General features: G+C 40.4%; 1 protein-coding gene across 1 annotated transcript in view; it reads right to left on the bottom strand.

Annotated features, from left to right (window-relative positions):
• Positions 1–22,197: 22,197 nt before the first annotated feature.
• LOC126356026 (arylsulfatase B-like) overlaps positions 22,198–25,200 on the bottom strand; it is a 100,470-nt gene continuing 97,467 nt past the window's right edge. The window contains 1 exon segment of the mRNA XM_050006680.1: positions 22,198–22,671. Within this exon segment, the coding sequence (XP_049862637.1) occupies positions 22,205–22,671 (467 nt within the window). The 3' untranslated portion in view covers positions 22,198–22,204.

Below are 25,200 nucleotides of genomic sequence, written 5' to 3'. Positions count from 1 at the left end.
CTTGTGAGCTAAAAAGCGGTTAGCCAAATAAATAGGAACTATAGAATACCCACAGTTTTGGCTTTTCATTTGTAATTATGAATTCGTTCTACCAAGACCCGTTGGAAGATTCAGTTAACACCAATTTACTAAACAACGAACTGTGTGCTAAGAAATGATATCCAGCTCCACTCAAGATATATCTGAGAGATAAGCATTTGGTTTCCTTTAAATACTTGTGACATTTCATTGCCCATACCGAAAAATAAATTATGTATGTCTGTATGACTGGACGAAAATACATCACTAACGTTTACAATCCCAATTTTGTTATATTCTTTCAGTACAAATGTCATATTACACACATTTTCAATGGTATCGATATTACATTTGTGATTGTCTGCGAGACCTTTCTGTGTCATAATTTTATCTACATACTGTATCAGGACCTCAGTACCAGGTGAACTGCAGGTGACCAAAACAGAATAACTTTTGATTAAGCAATGTACGAGGGACATTCAGAAAGTAAGGTCCTTACGGACGCGAAATGGAAACCACAATGAAACTGTGATGAAGCTTTGCGCAGATGTGTTGAGCTGTGTCTTTAGTGTGCCCGTAGATTGCGTCACGTCGCTCTTTTCCGATCTGAGAGCACAGTGAACACGTAGAGATGCTTAGAACAATAGTGTACCCTGCGAAGTCTGGGGGCCTGGTGAAAGGTTTCGCCTGATGCCATGCAGCCCACATAACACAACCGCCATTCGTTTCATGAGCATTGTCATCCTCACTCTGCAGGGGCTATGAAGATGCTCCCGTGGTGTTTTCGAAGGGAAACGTTTGATCGCCCATAATGGGGCCCATTACTGGCTCCCTTGACAGTCATCTCAGGCTACACGAACCACTGGTTATGAAAACACAGACAACAAGCTGCAGACTGGCTTAGAGAATTGACGGGAAGTATAGGCGGCTGCCTTCTATAACGAGGGTACTGCAAAGGTACAACGGTACGACGAATGTCTAAGTCAGAGCGGAAATTGTGCAGAGACGTACGTGAAAGGTGTGTCAGACTGTTTCAAATTACACATTTTTGATTTTCATAGTTGTCTCCATTTCACTACCGATTGGGCCTTATTTTCTGAATAGTCCTTTTATGCTTCCTACCCCGTTAGTATTTACTTATTTGTGTTGTTCAGTGTGGAAAATGTACCACAGTGAGCGTACAGTTCTCTTGCTTCGAAGCTTTCGGCGAGTCTCAGTAATTGTTGGGGTTGTTATCGACCGACAGTCTCGATCCAGCATCGACTACGGTTTCTTTGAGCTTGTTGGTTTGATTATCTGATACGGTAAGACGAGCGATAATTGAAAACGCTTCTTCGTATCTGTAGGAATGGTTTACGCAGTAGAACACATCTTCACTTCAGTGTGTTTGCTGCACTTCGCAGACACTTTCCAGAACATGTTTAAAGCTGCAATGTGTGATGTAATATCACTGGATATTAAGGATACTGTGTTAGCCACTCTTTGCAGTACACCTCCATCCAGAACGAGTTCTGTGGCATGAGCTTTGGGATGCAGGTCACTTGACCCTCTGGAGGCATTTCGAGCAGTACACCATTGAGAGTGTACATACATTGACCACGTAATATTTCATCAACGTTCTTTCTCGATCCAAATGCTTTATGTTGGTAGATTATCTTAAAAGTCGGGAGATTCCTATGTGGTGCTATAAAACCTAACACAGCCTGGCGTTACGTCTTCGTAAAACAGATTATCTGCTAAAATTTAGGTCGATAAAGATCCTCAAGGAGTTCCTGCTTACCACACACTACTCAACTGCTGTGCACAGAACGCAGTACCTCCTAGCGTATGCAGTCACGCTGCATGATAGAGCCCCCCGAATAATGCATTATTGATGAACCAGCACAGCTAACTGCCCACATTCAGCAAACCCTTCCCCATAGTCTGTCCGGTAGTGTTCGGTTCGGGAATAAGCCAGTTGGAACACTGGTGGTGGATGAAGTTTTCACTGTTAGTATTTGGACTGCAGTTGCAGGAGAGATGGTCGCGTTTACTTTCTGATCACCAGCCTTTGTCCAATGTTCTCCATTAAACTGCAAATCTCACAGCAGTGGCTCATCAAGTAAAGGCATGTAAAAAGATTGTTGTTGATCCATGCGTCAGTTGGACTCACTGGTAACGCCGACGGTGCCCTTGGTGCTATTCAAGTTCCATAGGCTGTACGTTGGCACCAGTTATCACTCTCTACCTCCTCTCACCATCACCACCACCAGCACCAACACCAACACCAGCATACTACACAAACATAACACCATATACTCATCCATCACACTCACCAGACACTGCAAACACACATTAGACACTACTCTAATACATCCGTAAGGAAAGAGGACAACGTGCCCGGAGGATGGACATTCCTCCTGGTGGCTGAACGCACCACCAGGGATATCCCAATTCTATTGTATATACCAATTCTATGGTATAAATCGAATGGCATATGAGTGGTTTAAGTCATATCTGCAGAACAGGAAGCAAAAAGTCTCTTTATATGCTTCAAGTGATTCAAAGGAGTTTACAACTTCATCTAACTGGGGTGAAATTACATAAGGTGTTCCACAAGGTTCGATCATGGGTCCCCTCCTCTTCTTGATATATGTGAATGACCTCCCTTCTTATGTGAAACAAGGTGCTCGCCTCAGACTGTTTTCTGATGATACAAGCATACTAATTAAACCAGTAAAAGAAAGTCTGATAGAAAATGATACAAATAAGGTCTTTGGAAAAGTTATTAATTGGTTTTCTGTGAATGGGCTTGCTCTGAACATAGAAAAAACTCAGTACATCCAATTTTCTGCTGCAAAAAGTATAATTCTTTCAACATACAGAACACATCAAAAGATATCAGTAGCCTGGGTAGAGCATACTAAGTTTTTGGGTGTACATACAGATGAAAATCTCAATTAGACAATTCATATTTTGGATCTCTTAAAGTGACTAGGTTTGGCAACTTTTACAATCTGAATAAGTGCCAATTTTGGGGATGCAGAAATTAGTAAGCTAACATACTTTGCATACTTTTACTCTCTGATGTTATACTGAATAATATTCCATGCCAACTCAACACTTAGGCAAAAGGTATTCACAGCTCGAAAGAAAGTAGTTAGAATAATGTGTGGTGTTCATAGTCTCACATCTTGTAGGCATCTGTTTAAAAGGTTGGGAACGCTTACAACTGCTTCGCAGTACATTAACTCAGTAATGAATTTTTTTCTCAAGTGGCCGGGCGGTGTGGCCATGCGGTTCTAGGCGCTTCAGTGTGGAACCGCGTGACTGTTACAGTCGCAGGCTCGAATCATGCCTCAGGCATGGATGTGTGTCATGTCCTTAGGCTAGTTAGGTTTAATTAGTTCTAAGTTCTAGTTGACTGATGACCTCAGAAGCTACGTCGCATAGTACTCAAAGCCATTTGAACCATTTTTTTTCTCAACAATGTGGAGCAGTTTAAAATCAACAGCGACATTCATGATTATAATACCCGAAAAAAGAAAGGCCTACACTATCCGTTACTTAACCTATCAATGACACAGAAAGGGGTAAAATATGCTGCTATAAAACTTTTTGATAAATTACCAGATGAAATAAAATGTCTGACAGACAGCAGCAATAGTTTCAAAAACAAACTGAAATCATAACTCCTTGACAACTCCTTCTATACCATAGATGAATTCTGGAATATAAGTAAATAAATATGGAAATATAATATATGAATTTTGTGCCATTTAAGGGAATGGGATAGATAATAGAAGTATTTAGGTATAAGACTATAATGCAAAAAAAAACTCGTTTCCTGTGCGCATTTCTTGTGCATTTGACACGTTCCACATAATAAAGGTTTTTCTGTGCTGCTGATAAATGGAGCACATAACTAACTAACTCCCAGCCAACAACGTTCATTTTACGGAATTTCCCTAAATCACTACAGGCAAATGTCGGGATGGTCCCTTTGAACATGGCATGGTCGATTTTTTTCCCCATTCTTTCGTAATTCGAGCTTGTGCTCCGTCTTTAATGACGGCGCTGACGATTGTATGTTAAATTTTGAACTTCTTCTCTCCCTTCGAATGTTAAGGAACATTCGCTAGATCAGGCAGGTTCTGTGGTCGTAACGTGAGGTTCTTGGGTTTGGTGTTTTCGGCTGCTGTCAAGAGCTGATCCTGAAAACTTCAGTTGTCACCATGCCAGAGAAAGAATTACGTTTTCCCTTATGTTCCTAAGTAGCATAAGGATATTAAGTTATTACACAAATGTCCTAATCTCATCCCATAGGAAACAGAACTGTTAGGTATAAGCGCTGCAATTAATAAAATGCACAACTGGATCCGTAACCAATTGCAGGCTCGAACTCGCGAGAAAATGCTTCAATACACTTGGATTATGGCGAAATTGTCATCAGAGGCGAGATATTTTGCAGCGTTGACGAGGTTGCTTTGCCTAATGATATTCACACTAAAAAAGTGACTGTGGCATATGTGCCCTCACATGTTGCTCGCGGTGCTCCTAATTTTTATACTTGTAATATATGTATACATGTTTCTGGGTGTAAGTAGGCTGTTTAGGTTTTTATGTTGGTAACAACACGTAGCGCTCTGTATGAAAGTCACTGGTTGGACTCATTGTTTGAATATTCGCTATTGTAGTGTTGGGCAGTTGGATGTGAACAGCGCATAGCGTTGGGCAATCGGAGGTGAGCCACCAGCAGTGGTGGATTGGGAGAGAGAGATGCCAGACTTTTGAGTGGTTACTATAAGCGGATGATCTGGACGTGTGTCTGCCAGAAAAAGGAAATTTGGGAAGGTGGATTTCATACATTATTAAGGAAATACACTGTTTGTTCACTGTCAAAAGTTTTAATTTGATAACTATTCCTATCACTAGTTAGCGCCTTCAGTAGTTAGCATCTTTCATTTACCTGGCAGTGATGGCGCTCGCTGTATTGCAGTAGTGAGGTAAGTGATATATGAAAGGTGTAGGTTATTGTCAGTCAGGGCCATTCATCTGTAGGGATTATTGAAAGTCAGACTACGTTGCGTTAAAGAAAATATTGTGTGTCAGTTTAGTGATGATCAGCATAAGTAAAGAGAGAACTGTCTCAGTACGTTCAGTTTTGCTCAGCTGTCTTTGTGTAAAATAACGTAGAAGTTTACCAGCCCAGAAATTACAATTTTCCAAAGGGGACGTTTCATGGAGAATGGAATGATTCTCCTGAAATATAAAAGTAAAAAATCAAAGCAGACGATAAAACCCCGTGGCCTGTGCTTGAGCCCTGTGCCCTGTGTCAGCATTTTAATTATATATTTGTGATGACAAAATCTGTTTTAATAATAATTGTGTAGCACCTCAATTACTTTTGTCCTAGTATCTCACCTAAAAATCAGAACACAGGCTTTAATAAAAAGTTTAATTGTAGCATTACTGAGGATGATGAACTGCGGAATGTAAATCAGGTCACAAGCTTTACTTTAAGATTGAATTTATTGCAACAAAACCAGTTAAAACACCAACAATTACGTGTTGCAATTGATTTAGTAGGTCACAGCTATAGTGACAAAACTTTACAAAAACAGATAAAGGGTTGCAAATTTAGAAATTTTAAATTCCACGAAAATTAGGGAATAAATAGTTAAACTGGAGAACATCTTGGTTTAGGTTTGATTAGTATACATTATAGCACTGAAACACTTTTCGACGAGATAAATCGTAGAATACGGAGAACTAAGGAAATTCACGTGTTACAGGAAACCGGATCAGTTAGTTTAATTTGAGAGTGATATTTCAGTGGGCTTACTTAAACACTTAGTAAGACAGGATAAACCTAGCACCCATTAAAAGGGAATAGACATTAAAGCATGGAAATAGCACAATAAATTTAAATATATCATAAATATATATTTACTGGCTTCAAACACAACTCTGTGTCTCTGAACAATATAAAGGGGGTTACAAATTATTCTTAAAACTATCACTTTGTAATCACATTGGCCGTGTAAAATCAACTTAATAAACTCGACCACAATAAGTTACTCTCTAGAGCTATAAGATCAAAGGAATTCTAATCGACCGTCGCTGGCCTAAAGCTGGCTTGAGGAATTAAACCCCTTCCTAAGGCTGAGGGAGGGAGAGAAAGGGTAAGATTGAACTCGACAAGGTGCTAAACTCATTAATTGTGCGATTGGCTGAAGAACAAACAAGTCACGATAGAAATGGTAACAGGCAGCAGGATCCAGGCGACTGTAATGGCATATAGGAAGAGCCCCGCCACTAAATCTTTCCAGATTACGGGCATTCACACATCTAGAGTAAGGTTAGAAAATAGAGGACCTCATAGTCACGCAAGAAATGAGAGGACTGGAATGAACCGAATAAAATTACTATTAATTAACCTAAGTAATAAATTAAATATAACCCATATGTCTGTTACGAGTGCTGAGGCACTTAACAGACCAGGATTACATAGCGTGGACTTGACCATAACCCAAAAAAGAGAACATCGCACACCAAAATCCCATTTCACGGGCGGAACAAGTTTTACATAATTTAAAGTATAAAACAGTTATTTAACTAATTAACTAAAATCACATAGAAAACTGAATAAACAAGTTACACAAATTCAAATTTAAGTCACACTTATCTTGGTTGCTGGACGTGCGTCGTTAGTGGTATGGTACGTCCTCATTGTAGATTCAAACAAACGCAGGACTCAACCACAAGACTACAAAAATTCATTTCTGATACATTGGACTGAACATTAACACTGAAATAAACCCAACAGCACGCAGCGGAAGAAACGAAAAGAATACTGAAGCGTCTGATTGGAATAGTCAACAGTAGTCACGACGAGTAACTTTGGCAATATGGTCGGGTTACTGAATCACAGTTCTAGCGGAATGTGAATGTCAACCACCGCTAAACAAAGGTGTACGATAGGTCTTACTTTGATTGATGCACACTCTGACGCGTAGCTACTGCTACCGGTACACAGACTTGCTTCCACACCGGCAACGTAGACGAAACAGAACTGGCAAAATTTCCATAACGTCTTGAATGAGACACCATTATTACGTCCCAACGCCAGTAACCTTATCGAGGCCGCGTCCACATGCGGCATGCGAGCGCCGACGACGGTCGCACTACTCGCAGCCCCTCCCCACTGCCGGCCTTCCCGTCACCCCCTGCTGTGCGTACAACGAGGAAACGCTCCACGCAGAGCACACAGAGCCCGCCTTGGAATAGCTAGTAAACAAAAGATGCAGCGTGGCGGGAATTGAAATTAACGCTGCAAGTGACATTAAGAGGGAGAGGAATCGAACTGTGAGGAACACACAGTTCAGTTTGAAATGTTTATTTCTTCTATAAAAAAGAAGAAATTTCCATTCGATTTGATCATGGAGCACAAAAATTCTAAACTCTGATCTCAGACACTCACTTCGTTTAATGCCGCGTGCGCGATCTGATGAAGTAACATCATAACTTTGACTGTCATTTTATGGGAAATTATTGAGTGTTGTCACCTACGACAAAATAGGTACCCATTTATTTTGTAACTGTTCATATTTTTGATTGTTCTTTGTTGCATGTGTTGTTGTAAATTAAACTAGACTAATTTCCTACTCATGTCTGTGTGGAATGAGAAACTGAGCAATGCAAGTAATGTGTTTGCGTAAAAGTTATTTGATAAGAAGAGTCGTCAAATCCAACTGAAATTAAATAAATATTAACAATAATAATTAGAAAACTTAATACTAGATACTATACAAACGATTCTTTGAAAAACTGTATTGTGAACAGAGCTATAATGGATGACATCGCAGCACCTCCCTTGCAGTTCCAACATACGAAACTATTAGAGTAAAAATTTTACATATAATTAAAAACCCTACTTTGAAAAAAATGAATCTCTAAACAGCTTTTCTGAAAATGCCCTATAAATTTATTCATGCAAGTTCATCATCATCACCACCATTATCATCGTCATCGTTTTCCAACTCCACTTTCCCAGGTGTGGCGCATAAGCGCTCGCCATTTCCTTGTGGCTTCATAATTTTTCTGTACCAGGAAAACTCATTTGTGTCCTTTCTCCTCTGCATCTGATCTTACGGTCTCTATCCAGCGTTTTTTTGGTCTTCCCCATGGTCTTCTCCTTACGAGGTTCGGCTGAAATGTCTTTTGGCAAGTCTTTCACTTACCACTGATGCGTGCGTTTCTTTATGACACTGGTAACAGGAACCTGAATCTCAGCTACTTCTTTATCCACATCGTTGTTTCTAGTTGTCTGGTTGATAGTTCTAATGAATCTGATTTCTGTTGTCTAAATTCTGCTGAGGTCTTTGTTTATAAACCATATGTTAGGATTAGTACGAAACAGGTGTGGTAAATCTTCGCTTTTGCTTTTGATGGCATTTCATCGCCCCAGAGAAGACTTCTGATTTGATTGTAAAACCTATGAGGTCATCCGCAGGAGTGCTAAAAGGAATCCGTTAAATTTCGCTTACACGACAAATCTGTCAAATATATAGCCCCTAAAACTCAATTCAGTACCTAGGAATTTCAATTACGAACAACTTAAACTGGAATAAACACATACAAAATGTTGTGCAAAACTATAGACTTTGTTTCATTGGCAAAACACTTAGAAAACGTAACAGATCTTTCTGTCCTCCTTTTTAGTACTGCTGCGCGGTCTGGGAACCTTACAAGATAACTTTAACGGAGTACACCGAGAAAGTTCACGTAAGAGTAGCACGTCCTGTATTATCGAGAATGTCACTGAAGTGACAGAGGACTTGGGGTAGACATCATTAAAACAAAGAAGTTTTTCGTTTCTGCAGAATCTTCTCAAAATTTCAGTCACCAACTTTCTCCTCCAAATGCGAAAACATTTTGTTAACGCCGATCTGAATAGGGAGAAAGGATCATCATAATAAAATATGGGAAATCAGAGTTTGCATGGAGGAATACAGATGTTCGTTTTTTCTGCGCGCTGTTCGAGATCGGAATAATAGACAATTATTGTAAAGAGGCTGAACCCTCTGCCAGGAACATAAGTGTATTTTGCAGCGTATCCATGTAGATAAGTATCCGCGTAGTAGATGAAGAAAGTTCATACAGGAGAATCGTACAAATGTAACATCATTTGTTCATCGGGACCGACTCCCGTGTGGACGACATAGTAATAACCATAACTTGCGTACAGAAAGAACAAAGATTTGAAGGCAAATAAATCACCACCCTCGGATGGAATACCAATTCGATTTTACACATTGGCCCCTTACCTATCTGTCATTTATCACACATTTATCATCTAACACGAAGTCCCACGAGACTGGAGAAAAGCGCAGGTCATTCCAGTATATAAAAAAGGTTAAAGAGCGGATCTGCAGAATTATAGACCAATACCCCTAAATTTGGTTTGCTGCAGAATCCTTGAACATATTCTCCGTCCGAATATAACAAACTGCCTTAAGACTGAGAAGCTTACCTCCACGAATCACTACACTTTTAGAAAGCATCATTCGTACGAAAGTCAGACCGCTCTTTTACCACACGTTATTCTGGCAACTAAGGATGAAGGGCATCAGACAGATTCCATATTTCTACATTTCCAGAACGCATTTGACCCGGTGTCCCATTGGAGGCTATTAATGAAGGTAAGAGCATATAGAATAAGTTCGCAGATACGTGAATGGCTCCAAGACTTCTTAAGTAATAAAACTGAGGTGAATATTCGTCACGGCCAAGAGTGTTATCAGGAACGCCCCTGGGAAGTGTGATAGATCCCCAGTGTTTGTTATGTACGTAAATGATTTGGCGGACAGGGTGGTCAGCAAACCATGGTTTTTTGCAGATGATGCTGTGGTGTACTATAAGGTGTCGAAATTAGGTGACCGTAGGAAGATAGAAGACGACTTAGACAAAATTTCTAGCTCGTGTAGTGAATGGCAGCTATGACTAAAAGTGAAAAATCCTAAGTCAGTGCGGATGAGTGGGAAAAAGAAGCCCTGTAATGTTCGGTTAAAGTATTACTAGTGTTCTGCTTGACACAGCCAAGATGTTTAAATATATAATTCCAACAATGTAAAGCAATGTGAAACGGAACGAGCATCCGAGAACAGCGGTAGCGAAGACAAATGGTCGACTTCGGTTCATTGGGAGAATTTTAGTAAAGAGTGTTTCACCTGCAAAGGAGACCGCATATAGGATGCTGGTACGACCTATGCTTGAATACTGTTCGAGTGTTTGGGATCCGTACAAGTTCGGATTGAAGAAAGACATCGAAGCAATTCAGGGGCGGGCTGCTATATTTGTTACCGGGGAATCCCTGGAGGGAATACGACATTCTTTTGAATGCGAAATTCTTTTCGAGAAACACAACTGAAAAAAAAAATAGAGAACTGGCATTTTAAGCTAGCTTCTGAACGGTTCTACTACCGCCGACATACATTGCTCGTAAAGATCACGAAGATAACATCCGAGAAATTCGGGCTCATACAAAGGCATATACAAAGTCAATTTTCCCCTGCTGTATATACGAGTGGTACATGGTACGTCGGCCACGCACCGTGCGGTGGATTGCGGAGTATCTGTGTAGACGTAGATGTAAACGGGGAAAGTGGCAACTGCATAGTTGTTGCCCTGAACAGTACTGCAACTTGCCAAGATTTGGTGGCAGTAGCGAAACTGAAAGGGCAAGCTTGTTCCGTTGTTTTTAGTGAAGACCGTTTTGATTTTGAGTTAGCTGATATTTTTTAAATGTTATTTGTTGTATTCGTGTTATCTCATACATGTGGAGCGAAATAATTTTTGACAACGTCAATACTTATCAAATTCCTTTCATTCACAGATGTAGTTCATTGTTATTTCTTTCAGTTTTTTAGTTTCTTCTGTGGATCACTAATGCCGACATGGTACCAAACCGGAATGAACTGCCGCACTACCAGATGGGAAATGTGGCCGAGGTGTTTACCTTGATAAGAGTTTCTTATTTCCAAAGAACACGCATAATTCATTAGAGTAGGCAGAATCTTATAAAAGCTTTAATCTGGAATTCTATCCCCTTGTGATATTTTCAGTTACTCAAGTTACATTATTTAAGAGCGCCGAATACAACAACCTATTGAAAATGGTCTGTTGCTGTTCTTCCAGATAGTGTGGTGTGAAGACGCTTAGGAGTGTGCTCGGAAATCAGAAAAACAAACATGAGATCATGTTGCGATGGCATTGGGCACGTTACCCTCTTAGGTACGGAAAACTGGTCACTACTTAAACCTTCGGAAGAATGCGTGTAGCTCCTATATATTATTTTCTTTTCAATTAAAATATTTTCTGTGACACCATATAAATTCTGTAGATACACAATGTCCAAGTGGCAAGCGTCTGCCAACAGCCATGGCTTGCGGAAAATTAAATTTCCCTTTGAGTGACCACTTTACGCTTTACCCTACCAGTTGCCCGCCCCCACCTATGCAGCCCGATGTGTCACGCTACAGTGTCAATAGTGGCTCACGAGTAAAGAAGTTTGACGACCACTGGAATAGAGGGTTTAAGTGGAAGTTGCAAGTGTATTTTCCGATTATATGACGAAAACATGTGTAAGTACGGTGGTAGGTACTAGATGGGACGATTGACAAGAAGTATAGTTATGTGTGAGTCTGCGAATATAAGTGAAAATGGATGCAAAGTGTAACAATGAATTACATGTGAATAATAACAGTAGATGACACACTAGCAGTAATCGTAATGACCGAGCAGAACACGAGTGACATAAGAGATGAGACACGCAATGAGTCACGAAAACGTTGGGTTTTAAATCACTTGGTAACGTTCGTTTCACAACTCAGAGCAGAAAATATTTCAAAAAGCAGGGCAACGATAACTTCGTCTCCCCTCAGACAGACGCGATTATTTGCATATGCAAATAACGCACTATGATACGATAATCACCTATAAACGTCAAAGATATTACATAAAATACATTCTTGCATTAATGTCTTTCACTGTTTGTTACATTATGCGAGTTCAAATGTGGTACACTGTGAGCATACAAAGATATCAACTTAATAGAAGTGTGAAACATGCGTTCCGTACGAAATTGAATTAAAGAACTGCTTTAAGACCACTTGTCAAATACAGAATGGTATAAATCTGTATATATCTGTAGTAATAAGGATAATTAAGGTGAAAGTGACTCAAGACAAATATTTGCTTCCATCAGCATAAAGAAGTAAGACTAAACATTTACATATACTTGACAGGAACAGTAAAATTGAGACGATGTAAATCGTATCGCTTTGTAAACAGACTTTGACAAAACAGAAGGAAAACGCAGTGCCGATTCTTTAACGACCTCGTCCACGTCAATGTGTAGATAATACACAAGAGTTATTCATGATTAAGCTACGCTGTATTATTTTTATTTTTGTCTTTTTCCAAAACATTTTTTTCTTATTAATGTAATCAGACTCTATGTACTCTCTGATACATGCCCCTCTATCGCAGCTTCTAGGTAGGTACTGTAGAAACCACCCCTGCTGAATGTAGCTAAAAGCTTAGATCTGACAGAACTACGATGAAAATCCTGATCTGCAGTGAAGAAATTACCTAGAAAAATGTCTGAAATAGGAAGAACCTCGAGTTACCCAAAACAAACTTTAAAATTTCCTTCTGTACCTAAAACAATGTAATACAAAGAAAACTAACACGTAGCAAGCCCACTCCTTCTTTTAAAATGTTGGTTTCAAAATTTTTGCGACACAAATTATAAAAAGCAGTATGTATTTTAGAGTAAACATGTGTCGAAAATAATATTTTAACGGGTTTCTACGTGAAATTGGTGCAAAGGTGCACGGAAATGTGGAACGATTTTCGTGCATCCAGAAGGTACAGGGACAATAAATTGAAATTGTGACTCGTGAGATGTATGCACAGTCTTCGTATTAAAAATATGTTACAATGTTCAAATTACGGAACAAAGACTTCAATCATACGTGCATCAACGGGTGTACGACGAAGTGTTCCCTGGACGGTAGTGAGACAACGGCTGTTAGGCACGGGCGAATTGTCACTTGAGAAATCTGTTCGTGGTGGTGCAGAAAACGTACCTTATAAAGGTTTTGCTTGTATGGACCAGTTCTGACTTCTTCTTCGCGTCGTTCGGCCACATAAGAATCTTATATTTACTTGGAGGGACATTTATGGGACACCAGATAAATATGAGCGTGCAGTCGCACCCACTAGCAGTGCAAGGTGTCAGCTTATTCCTGTTAACCGACGCGCTGACAACATTTCAGTTCTAGCAAGTGGACCCAAATAAGACGACTTAACAGCAAGGAAAGTCGAACAAGGCTGTTTAGATGTCGAAAAAAATTGCTACATCAAGAAGAAATGCAGATGATAAACGGGCATTCATTGGACAAATATATTATACTGGAACTCACATATGATTACATTTTCACGCAATTTGGGTCCATAGATATTGAGAAATCAGTACCCAGAACAACCACCTCCGCCCGTAATAATGACCTTGATCCGCCTGGGCATTGAGTCAAACAGAGCTTGGATGGCGTGTACAGGTACAGCTCTTCATGCACCTTCAAGACGATACCACAGTTCATCAAGGGTAGTGACTGGCGTATTGTGACAAGCCAGTTGATCGGCCACCACTGACCATACGATTTCAATTGGTGAGAGATCTGGAGAATCTGGTGGCCAGGGCAGCAGTCGAACATTTTCTGTATCCTGAAATGAAACGTCCACTGTTCAATGTGCCGTCAATGCGAACAAGAGGTGACCGAGACATTTAACCAATGGCACCCCATACCACACGTCGGGTAATACGGCAGTATGACGATGGCGAACACACGCTTCCAATGTGACGTCATCGCGATGTCGCCAAATAAGGATGCGACTATCATGATGCTGTAAACAGAACCTGGATTCATCCGACAAAATGACGTTTTGCCATTCGTGCACCCAGGTTCGTCGTTGAGTACACCATCGCTGGCTTTCCTGTCTGTGACGCAGCGTCGAGAGTAAACGGAGCCATGGTCTCCGAGTTGATAGCCCATGCTGCTGCAAACGTTGTCGAACTGTTAATGCAGATGGTTGTTGTCTTGCCCCCATCTCTTGACTCAGAGATCGAGACGTGGCTGCACGATCCGTTACAGCCGTGCGGATAAAATGCTGCAGCCATGCGGATAAGATGCCTGTCATCTCGACTGCTAGTGATACGAGGCCGTTGGGATCTATCACGGCGTTCCGTATTACCCTCCTGAACTCAACGATTCCATATTCTGCTAACATTCATTGGATCACGACCAACGCCAGCAGCAATGTCGCGATACGATAAACCGCAGTAGCGATAGGCTACAATCCTACTTTTATCAAAGTGGGAAACGTGATGGTACGCATTTCTCCTCCTTACACGAGCCATCACAACAACGTTTCACTAGGCAACGCCGGTCAACTGCTGTTTTTGTATGAGAAATCGGTTGGAAACTTCCCTCATGTCAGCACGTCGTAGGTGCCCCCACCGGCGCCAACCTTGTGTGAATGCTCTGAAAAGCTAATGATTTGCATATCAAAGCATCTTATTCCTGCCTGTTAAATTTCGCGTCTGTAGCACGTCACCTTCGTGGTGTATCAATTTTAATGGCCAGTAGTGTAGTAAAGGAATATGACGCAGGGAAAAAGTCACGAAACACATACTGAGCGCGGTCGTTTTATTTCGCGTTTGTGCAGAATAGAACTGAGAGGTGTTCGCTTCGAGTTACGGGCGAGACGTTGAAGCGAGTAATGTCTTTACCTGCTGTGGGCGGGGCCTTTTATGTTCTGACGTCACAGCTTGGCGGTGTCTCGACTGCCAACGAGGTGACACCCTCTACAGGAATATAAACAACAACGAAAAAAGGAAGGAATGTAAACAACAACGAGCAAAGGAAATTCTAAAATGAAATGTCATTTAGCCTTCAATGAGTATGTTCTACATATTTTGTATGTTGTATCTGCTCTAAGTTACGAAGTAATTGTGATTGTACACCAACAGTAACTAATACAAGACAGTCAATTGTGAAATGATGACATCACTTCGTAATTAGAATAGATGTGGTTTTTCGTTCCTTCAATGACAGCTAGAACGGGACGAGTTCAAATCTTTCCACGGCTACCTACTGTTCTACGGAGATAGTTCTTTGCAGGACCTCCATTTAAAAGTATAATTAACGGTGACCGAGTTACTTTAAAGTTGAATTAACGCACGATACGTCGGATGAAATATCGGATGTGGGTGTTCTGACTCAGCTCCAAACACGTAATAAGAGGGTCAGAATCAGTAATCGTCATCCACTGGTCCATTAGTAAAGGATTAAATCCCTGGTCCATGTTACACTCACAGTAACATTTCGTATTGTAAGACTATATATGAATTTCATGTATAAAATATCATAATGTATACACTGCTGAGCCGTTCGTAGCTCGTGTTCCTGCCATCATGTATTTACACACTGTTTTTAACGTACTTCCACCTCATTACGTTAATTTAAATTGATACTTCACTGAGTTGCTGCTGTGCCTGACCTTGAGCGGCGCTAGCGGGGCTTACCGATATATCCCTTCGTAGTATCTTTGCTCTACTGCTATTAAATCCCGCTTGTTGCTTGATCTAATTTTGTTGGTGGCAGTTCATCGCGAGTTCGGTTTGCGAGTTCGGGCTGCCAGTCAGTTGGAACGCGTCAGGAGCGTGGTCCGGACCTGCCAGTCGGGAGTTGCAAAGCGGCACTGGTGCAGTCGGATTGGAGCAGCAGTGAGGTCTGCGTCGACATGGCTCGCCGGACTATTGCCGCCACGTATCAGTCAAGAGGGGCCACAGTCTTGGCGGATCGTCGGTCGGTCGTCCAACCGGCATCGACTACCGATTTGTCTTCGTATCTGTTTAGTTACTGTTGGGGTGTCATTCAAGTATTCGTGTGGTGTTTCTCGGGCTGTGTGTGTTGTTGGTGTCATTTCCTGGCGACTATTTTAGATGTTGTCTGCATTTTGAGAGGTGTCGGTCGGTTGTTGCCGACGAGGGAACTAATCTCCTCGTGGTGCAGTCGGCTGGGGCCGCTGGCAGCCCCTGCGCAGTGTCGGAGCGTGTGTGGAGCTGTCCGATCGCTACGAGCTTCGTGGTTCGCCGACTGAGGAAGTCCAGGTTGAGTAGTGGTTTCAACGACCCAAGCCACGTCTCTTCATGTTGTGGTGGTTCGCATAGGTGGTTTGCTTTTGGGGAGGTTTTCTGGTGAGCAACACCGAGTGGTTCTACTGCTGAGATTTAGCCGCCATACGGTGCAATTAACTTTTGGTCCACTACCATTTGAGTGCACCAGTGGAATTTTCTGTCTTTTGGCCGTTAGTGCCGTTAGTGTTCTGGTTACCTGCCCTGGCCACTAACGTAATTTCAGGCATCGTCCTTTCCTCACATGTTGTCGTTGTCCAACATGGCGTGTAATTTTTACAGCTAATACATATTCCGTTGTGGATTATCACGTTTGTAAAACTGCCGATTGGAGTTCTCATGTACTGATTGACGGGAAGCAAGTAGTTGTTTCGGTCGGTCAGTGGCAGTCCCCTGGTTGGATTCCGACGAATCTAGCATAGTTGCGCTCACCACCTGTCTCTCCCAAGTGAACGAGGGCAGAACGACCTCCTTGGAGGCCTTCTGAGTGCCACCGGTGGTTAATTATCTGTTGTCAGCTATTTTAAATTTTAGGCTTATTGTTATTTGTTTTGTTTCTTAAAATTTTGCAAAATTAAATTTTAAATTTATTTTCCAAGCTTAAACACGGCTGCCTTCTGCCTTTAAAGTTAATGGAAATATTTTTTGAAATTTTGGAATTTAAATGTGGCCCTCGGCCATTTTTATTGCACTTTGTGCGTGTTGTTTTTTGCGTTATTTTATTGCTATCTGAATTGGGTTTTAATCTTGTTAATATTTCCTGTTGGAGACCTTCAGCCGTGAAAGAGCTGGTTGTAAAAGTTGTTAAATTACAATAAATGATAATTATAAGGAGAAACTGACCTCGACCTGTGGCCCCTTTCCACAATCCTATTACCTGTTTTGCCCAGCGGGTTTAGCGGACGTCTCAACTGCGTACTGTCCTCGAAGGAATTAAGATATCGACGCCAGTGTCCAGTGATGATGGAAAGAAGAAAGAGTGGTCATTTTTCCTTTTTGATTCGACGATAAACATTATTATCTTATAACAGCTCACGCTAAATTTCACATAGTAATGGAAACCAGGAAACATGATATCTGTAAGCACCAAATTAAAGTGAAAGATTAGACTGCATACATTTTTTTAATTAGATTCTTCTGTCAGAGGTGTGATGTTAAGAGCGATGGTTGTACGGAGCATACATAACAATACTCTGTAAGAAAAATGCTTATGTCGAAAATATAACTGCAAGTGTCGTTAAAAGCCAAACTTTTTTACTTATTTCTCTGTGAAAGTGTAAAGGAGTCGCAGCCCATCGGAACACAAAATCAATCGATCCCTGAATCCCGGCTACACGGACCACAATGAACTAGCAGGAACTGAAATACTACGGAATGCATAGATAGAAGCCCATTTTCACTATTTTCAAACACATTGACACCAATATTTTTCCAGAAAAGACAATATAGATAAAACTTAACATTGTGTAAACAAAAGGTTAGTAAAAATTTTTTCTAATGTTTCTTTCAGTATCTGTGAGGGCCACATTAAGACTATATAACCACATAACATTGTTTTTTATGGAAAGCTTTGTGCTACAAATAACAAATGGTAAGCTGCGTTCGTTTGGTTTTCGTCTGCCTATTAGGCTCCATCGTAGTATTGCTGTCAATTACATGTAGTCGTTGCTGTGCAATTGTTTCTTCTAAAGATATTCTGTCATTTATCATGTCAGATCCGACGTTTTAACTCTAAAAAAAAGCGTACACCACCATTTGTCTTCTTTCGATAGCGTGAAGCTTCACTGTGTAAAAATCAAATATTTAGCTGTGCCTGTCAAACACGGTTGTGTGGAATATTCCAGGTACAAAGAACTCATAATATGCAATTAACTATTGTAAATATGCAAATCATATTACTGTGTTGCTGTCAAGTAACATACACTCCTTTGAATATTTCATTTTATCATGTCTGTTTTCTGTGTTATAGTTTCGATAAACTTGTTCGCAAAATTAATAAACTTTAATTTCATGAAAACAAGTTATCATCTTTTTAGAAAAGAGGAAAAAACTATCAGGGCAAACTGTACTTCCAGTTACATAATTATTTATTAGGGATCTCCTAATTTTCATATTGCACCTCTATAAAAAATTCCGATCATACGTTACTAATTTCCATGGCATGGTTTAGATACCTTAAAAATTTCACCCAATGATTACCAATTTCCTTCCTCCTGATGATTTTGGAAGCAGTTAATATGGGAGTATCATAACAAAACTCTAAGTCTTATCTCAACCATGAAATTCGTAGGAGCACAATACACCAATAACTATAAAATGGCTGCTGTATTACTGCGGTTTCTGCACAGTATTATTATTATAATTGTTATTGTTATTGGCGGCAGTGGTCAGATACAAACATTGGCAGCCTCCTTCCAGTTCCTGTCAGATCAGACGGTAGGAGTGAAGCAGTCTCGTGATTTACAAACAGTACGTATTGTGCATACATTTTAACTTGGTTGCTTTTGAATGTGGATGTAGTCTGTCGCTGTGGATCGAGTGGTGCAGAAGAAGTACGTTTCGTAACAAGTGTTTGTCCTCAAAATGGGTAGCTAACATTCTTCTCAGACAACAAGTTGTAGATGGCATTCGCATCGCACTGAGAATTGCTTCATCATTCTACAAATGAAGGTTATAAGAAATAATTGTAATGCCATTTGTCTCACTAACTCAAAAAGTTCACTGTTTAATAAAATATGTAAGAAAATACATATCATTCTTTGGTCGTTTAAAAAATAAAAGTGGCTTTGGAAAATGCTTTTCATTAAAAAAATTGTTTAGTACACACAGGCGTGGTCCCTTATGAGTTGTTAATTTTATTGTGATGAACGGTTTGAGCAATGTTCTCCACTCCAGCACTGATGGGTCTGCTCCACGCCAGCGACATCAACTATAACAAAGGAATGTAGATATGATGATGATGATCTCTGTCGTAGCTCTAAACCTGTCAACAAAATAGAAAGTAACAAAAAATGTTCCAGAATATCCCAAAATTTAGCTACAAGGTAATACTGTTGATGGTGAGAGGGAATAGCAGCTAATATCTGACTGCACGCTGGGGTAATGATTTCAGCAACTTTGGAAAACACTGGTCTAGTAGAAAAACGTATAAGACAGTGGACGACTTTATAATTGAAATATGTTGTAACTGATAATAATTATACATTTGATGCCAAAGAACTTTCCTTTATCCTACTGTAATAGTTTTCGTGCGTTGATGATGGTCGTTTGACAGAAACTGGGCGTCGATAAACAAATACGGATGTCTGCAGCTTTTGCTGGTTTCGTGGCACCGCTCTCTAAAGAGTTTATTAGTATTGAAAGGAAGTTTTAATGCTTCTAAACGGTGACATATGGTTCCAGACGACCTAAACGCTAACATATGATCTCCGACAACGAGGAACAGCCTTAGCAGTCAGGAGTTGTAGAGGCATCAGTCTGGATGACTGATCTGATATTATAAAACCCACAATGACCTTGCTACAGTCCAATACCACCAAAAAAGGAAGGAAAAAGACGCACCAAGAAGGTATTATTCGAATAGAGCTCAAAACCGGTAGATATGATGTACACGTAGAGATAAACAAATGACTGCAGTTTCCCAAAAATTGGTTAATGTATCAAGATAAAGAGCTTCACAAATTGGCCCTAATGCAAGCAATTCGGCTTAGCTTGCGCCAATTGATGCCGGTATTCAATGTCCTTCCGAGAGATATCCGATCTTCGTGAAACTATAATCATTTGTTTGTCTGCACATGCTAAACACATCAACCCATGTCCGTCTCATTCGAATGAATCATTCGTAGTAGGTCTTTCCTTTTTTCTTGTGTTGCAAGTGGCTGCGGCTGTTATACATACCGAGCTCATGCAGCTGTACTGTATGTTGTAATCGGAGGAACAATATTAATTTCTACAGGTCAGTGCGTGGAATAATAGATTCCTTAATTGTGTAGGTAAATTAGAGAACTTGGAAAAAGCGAAATGGGTAAGATGATGTCATATTTGGTGGGAATTTGTGTAATGCGGTTGCAGCAAGACAGGTCTTCTAGTCAGAAGAGTACAGAGTTATCGAGACAAAGTCAAATAGTGGTAATGCAGGAGTAACAATGAATAAGGAAAACTCCTCGGAAGAGCATGGTGAATGACGAAGACTATTCACTGAATGAGCTGCGTGTATTGCTCTCAGGTGCCCAGTTGGATGCAATCTTTGACAAAACATAGTCGAAGAGCTTACCTTGCCATCAATTTCTGATGACTAATACTACAGAATAAGCGTCTTTGCTACACCGCGTCTACTACATCGCTGTCGAAGTACTGTGTTTCGTCGAACAGTTGCAGCCGGCGGGACGTCTGAGGGACACGAAGACAGCATAGTGAAAGTATTATCTTCGTCAAGAGAGGCACGCAGCCAACTTCCAGTTTAGTAGCACGAGTTTATATGCCAAATAGCTCTGCGGATAACGAAGAGATTGGAGAAGGTATAATAATATACAATAATTTATTCAGATCGTTAGTTGTATTTGGGAATTGTAATGCGTTAGTAGGCACAGTAAGATAGGAAAAAATAGAAGGACGTGGAGTAAGGAAAAGGAATGAAAGGAGAAACACTTTATCTGAGAATCACGAGAGAAGGTCGTGTACGTGGCAGAGGTCTGGAGACCTCTGATTATTATATGTAGGTAAGATTTTAAAATGTAAAGCACTTAGAGGGGCATGTGTGGGGTCTGATTTTTTAATTTATTTGTTATGATCTGCCAACTGGAACTGGAAAACGAGACAAAGGGAGGTAATTAAGGATGTGGAATCTGTAAAATCTAAAAGAAACAGAGGTTTTAGAGAGTTTGAAACGGACCATTAGGCAACATTTGACTGAAACAGAGGAATGGATGCACTGTTTTTCATTCCTAGCCATATTCAGTTGTCTCAGTTCACACATAAGTTGGTTGTTAATTTTGGACAAATACATTATTATTCTGACTGAAAATATGCTACATAATAATGAATATTTCTTCAAAACAATACAAATCCGTAAAAAAGACATAACGTTAATGTAGACTCAATTTCACCATTGTAAGTTTGCTGTGAATGAGACTCCTTCCATATATTTTTATAGATGTTTCCGGGACATTCCATTTTTATCGATTTGACGAACGCTTCTAGATGATTTTAATTTATCAGTAACGTCAAGGACGTGGAGACGCTTTAGTGCAGCTCAAATTAATGACGTAGACAAAATTTATATCACCTGGTCATGCCCCTAACTTGGCGTAAAAGCGGTCATGAGTTTAATAAAAGCTTTCTACAGCCAGGGCGATGTCGTTTTCCTTGAAGTGATGTTGACAATGGTTACTGTTGCTCTCAATGCAAAATACTACACATAGATGTAGTTTGAGGCCACTGTTCCAAGTTGTTTTCATCAGGGTAGAATTGTATTGATTAAGGCGTTTTACAACAGCAGCGTAAACGTTAACCTTTATAGAAACATAACAACGCAGACACATACACCGAAATGTTTCATATCAGATGCGAACGGCTGTAAAGCCTTCTCTCTCATGAAGTTAAATTTGAATTTGCACAAGTACTAGGCATTTGTTCACAAATTGTGCAGATATCTCCTCAAGGATAATACTTGTACTTACCTTGTGGTCTGTATATGATTAGTGAATAAACAAAATAAAACAAAAAGTAAGGGAGACAGTGAAAAATCGTGAAAATTATTCATCAGACAGTGATTTATTATTTATTTCGTAGATAGCTTGAATGGATATTCCAAAAGCAGCGCAATATTAGGAAGGTATTACAACTTTAACACGAATTTGCCGAACCGATGGATCGGTACGGAAAATGACGGACAGCGTAACAAGGCAAACGACGCAACAACGTTGTCCATGGTGGTACCCTAGTCTAAGTGACAACGTTGCAGGCGATGTAGGTGGGATCTGCGATGCAGTCGGTCCAGGGCACCCACGTGTTGTTCCAGCGGGATGGGCGTACCAGCTCGGGCTCCACAGGGTTGTCCTGGACAGGCAGCATGGGGTCCGAGAGCGCCTCCAGTCGCTCCTGCAGCGTGTCCAGTACGTCACTGGAGTTGTCAGAGGTAGCGCCCTCGCAGGGGTCCAGCACCACGTTGAAGACGCACACACCGTCCTCTGTCTGAGGGACGCACGCTGGCTCTTCCGGCCTGCTGGGACAGGACACAGTGGCCTCCGCTCGCAACCGCAGCATGTCTTCAGACGTGGAGGTCGCCCCCAGTACGGAGGCCACGGCTCGTCCTGCCAGGCTGTTCGCCACCTGTTGTGGGTCGTACTGTGGCGTGTAGCGCGGATCCTCTGCTCCGCTCGCTCCGTAGTAGCCGTTGCTGGTTGCTGGTCCTGCGGTATGGAAAAAAAACCAGCAATACACGCTTGTATATTACCCGCCTTACTGCAGCACGGTTTAAGCCTATGTTCAACTGTTGTTGTCGTTGTCTTCAGTCCTGAGACTGGTTTGTTGCAGCTCTCCATGCTACTCTATCCTGTGCAAACTTCTTCATCTCCCAGTACTTACTGCAACCTACATCCTTCTGAATCTGCTTAATGTATTCATCTCTTCGTCTCCCTCTACGATTTTTACCCTTCACGCTGCCCTCCAATGCTAAATTTGTGATCCATTGATGCCTCAGAACATGTCCTACCAACCGGTCCCTTCTTCTTGTCAAGTTGTGCCACAAACTCCTCTTCTCCCCAATTCTGTTCAATACCTCATCATTAGTTATGTGATCTACCCATCTAGTCTTCAGCATTCTTCTGTAGCACCACATTTCGAAAGCTTCTATTCTCTTCTTGTCCAAACTATTTATCGTCCCTGTTTCACTTCCATACATGGCTACACTCCATACAAATACTGCCAGAAACGTCTTCCTGACACTTAAATCTATACTCGGTGTTAACAAATTTCTCTTCTTCAGAAACGCTTTCCTTGCCATTGACAGTCTACATTTTATATCCTCTCTACTTCGAACATCATCAGTTATTTGGCACCCCAAATAGCAAAACTCCTTTATTACATTAAGTGTCTCATTTCCTAATCTAATTCCCTCAGAATCATCCGACTTAATTCGACTACATTCCATTATCCTCGTTTTGCTTTTGTTGATGTTCATCTTATATCCTCCTTTCAAGACACTTTCCATCCCGTTCAACTGTTCTTCCAAGTCCTTGGCAGTCTCTGACAGAATTACAATGTCATCGGCAAACCTCAACGTTTTTATTCCTTCTCCATGGACTTTAATACCTACTCCGAATTTTTCTTTTGTTTCCTTTACTGCTTGCTCAATATACAGATTGAATAACATCCAGGACAGGCTGCAACCCTGTCTCACTCCCTTCCAGACCGCTGCTTCCCTTTCATGCCCCTCGGCTCTTATAACTGCTATCTGGTTTCTGTAGAGATTGTAAATAGCCTTTCGCTCCCTGTATTTTACCCCAGCCACCTTTAAAATATGAAAGAGAGTATTACAGTCAACATTGTCAAAAGCTTTCTCTAAGTTCACAAGTGCTAGAAATGTAGGTTTGCCTTTCCTTAATCTATTTTCTAAGATAAGTCGTAGGGTCAGTATTGCCTCACGTGTTCCAGCATTTCTACGGAATCCAAACTAATCTTCGCCGAGGTCGGCTTCTACCAGTTTTTCCCTTCGTCTGTAAAGAATTCGCGTTAGTATTTTGCAGCTGGGACTTATTAACTGATAGTTGGGTAATTTTCACATCTGTCAACACCTGCTTTCTTTGGGATTGGAATTATTATTATTATTATTATTATTAAGTTGAACTATGCTATATTAATGTGAATATAGCGACCAACAGTGAGCACAACCTGAATTGTCTCTACCATCCCAGAGGAAAAAATAAAGATCTGTCCAGAAAAATGGAATCACCTTTTTAGAATAAAATGTCCCGACTCGAAAGATTCATTCCCACCCTCCTGCGGCGTCGGACAATGGTGCTGGAGCACGTTACCTGTCTCTCCCACAGAAACGAGCCTATATCAGTCGATGTGACTCGCAAGGGCGGCGGGTGAACTCGAGCGCTGAGATCCGCACGGTTATGTGCTGAGAATGTAGATCACTCATTCCGAGAACAGCGTGTAACATTACAGGACATATTGGGACATATTGAAGTATTCGATACTGTAGACTTTTAGGGGATGTCGATACAGATATGCAAAATGTAAAGGGAAACTTTGGTGATGTTTAAATATTGTACTGTGTCAATATTAGGACATTTTGCACAGAAAGAACAAAAATATAATTAATGTAAATATATATTAGTGTTAGTAACCTATTTTTATTCAATTTTGTAATTATATTTCATTTTGTAAAAGAAAGACTCACTGTTTGCTGTAGCTCTGATTAATTGTATAAATTATCAGTTTTGAGCTAAATTATTTCGTATAATATGGACTAGATACTTTTAAAAACTCACCAGCTAAAGAGAAAGTCTGAAAATGAACGTTGTCTGGAACTTTATATGGAGAAATTCTATATTACGATCGCAAAAATACGAAAACTTGTGAAAACTGTTTCATAACCTAATTTCGAAAGACGATTTGTATCAAGAAATATTGCTAAAAAGATTTATTTACGTTTTGAAACACGATTTAAATCATTTTACATATAAATAGTTGTTCTAAATCACTCAAGAAATATCCAGAATCAAATGTCAAGATATTTCTGGAAACATCGGTACAAATCTGGTGAAGGTTACCCAGAAGCTGGTAGAAAAATGTTATAAAATCTATTTGGAAATTATGCTTGTAAGAATTTATATGTACTGATCCTTTTACTTACTTTAATCTGTACTAAAATTCTGTAATGTCTAATTTAGTTTTAAGTCGTGAATTACTATCGTATTGTAAACAAAACA

The sequence above is a fragment of the Schistocerca gregaria genome, chromosome 3, assembly GCF_023897955.1.
Source record: "Schistocerca gregaria isolate iqSchGreg1 chromosome 3, iqSchGreg1.2, whole genome shotgun sequence".
NCBI lineage: Eukaryota > Metazoa > Arthropoda > Insecta > Orthoptera > Acrididae > Schistocerca > Schistocerca gregaria.
The sequence above is the reverse complement of the archived record's forward strand: the minus strand, read 5'-3'. Positions and strand labels throughout refer to the sequence as shown.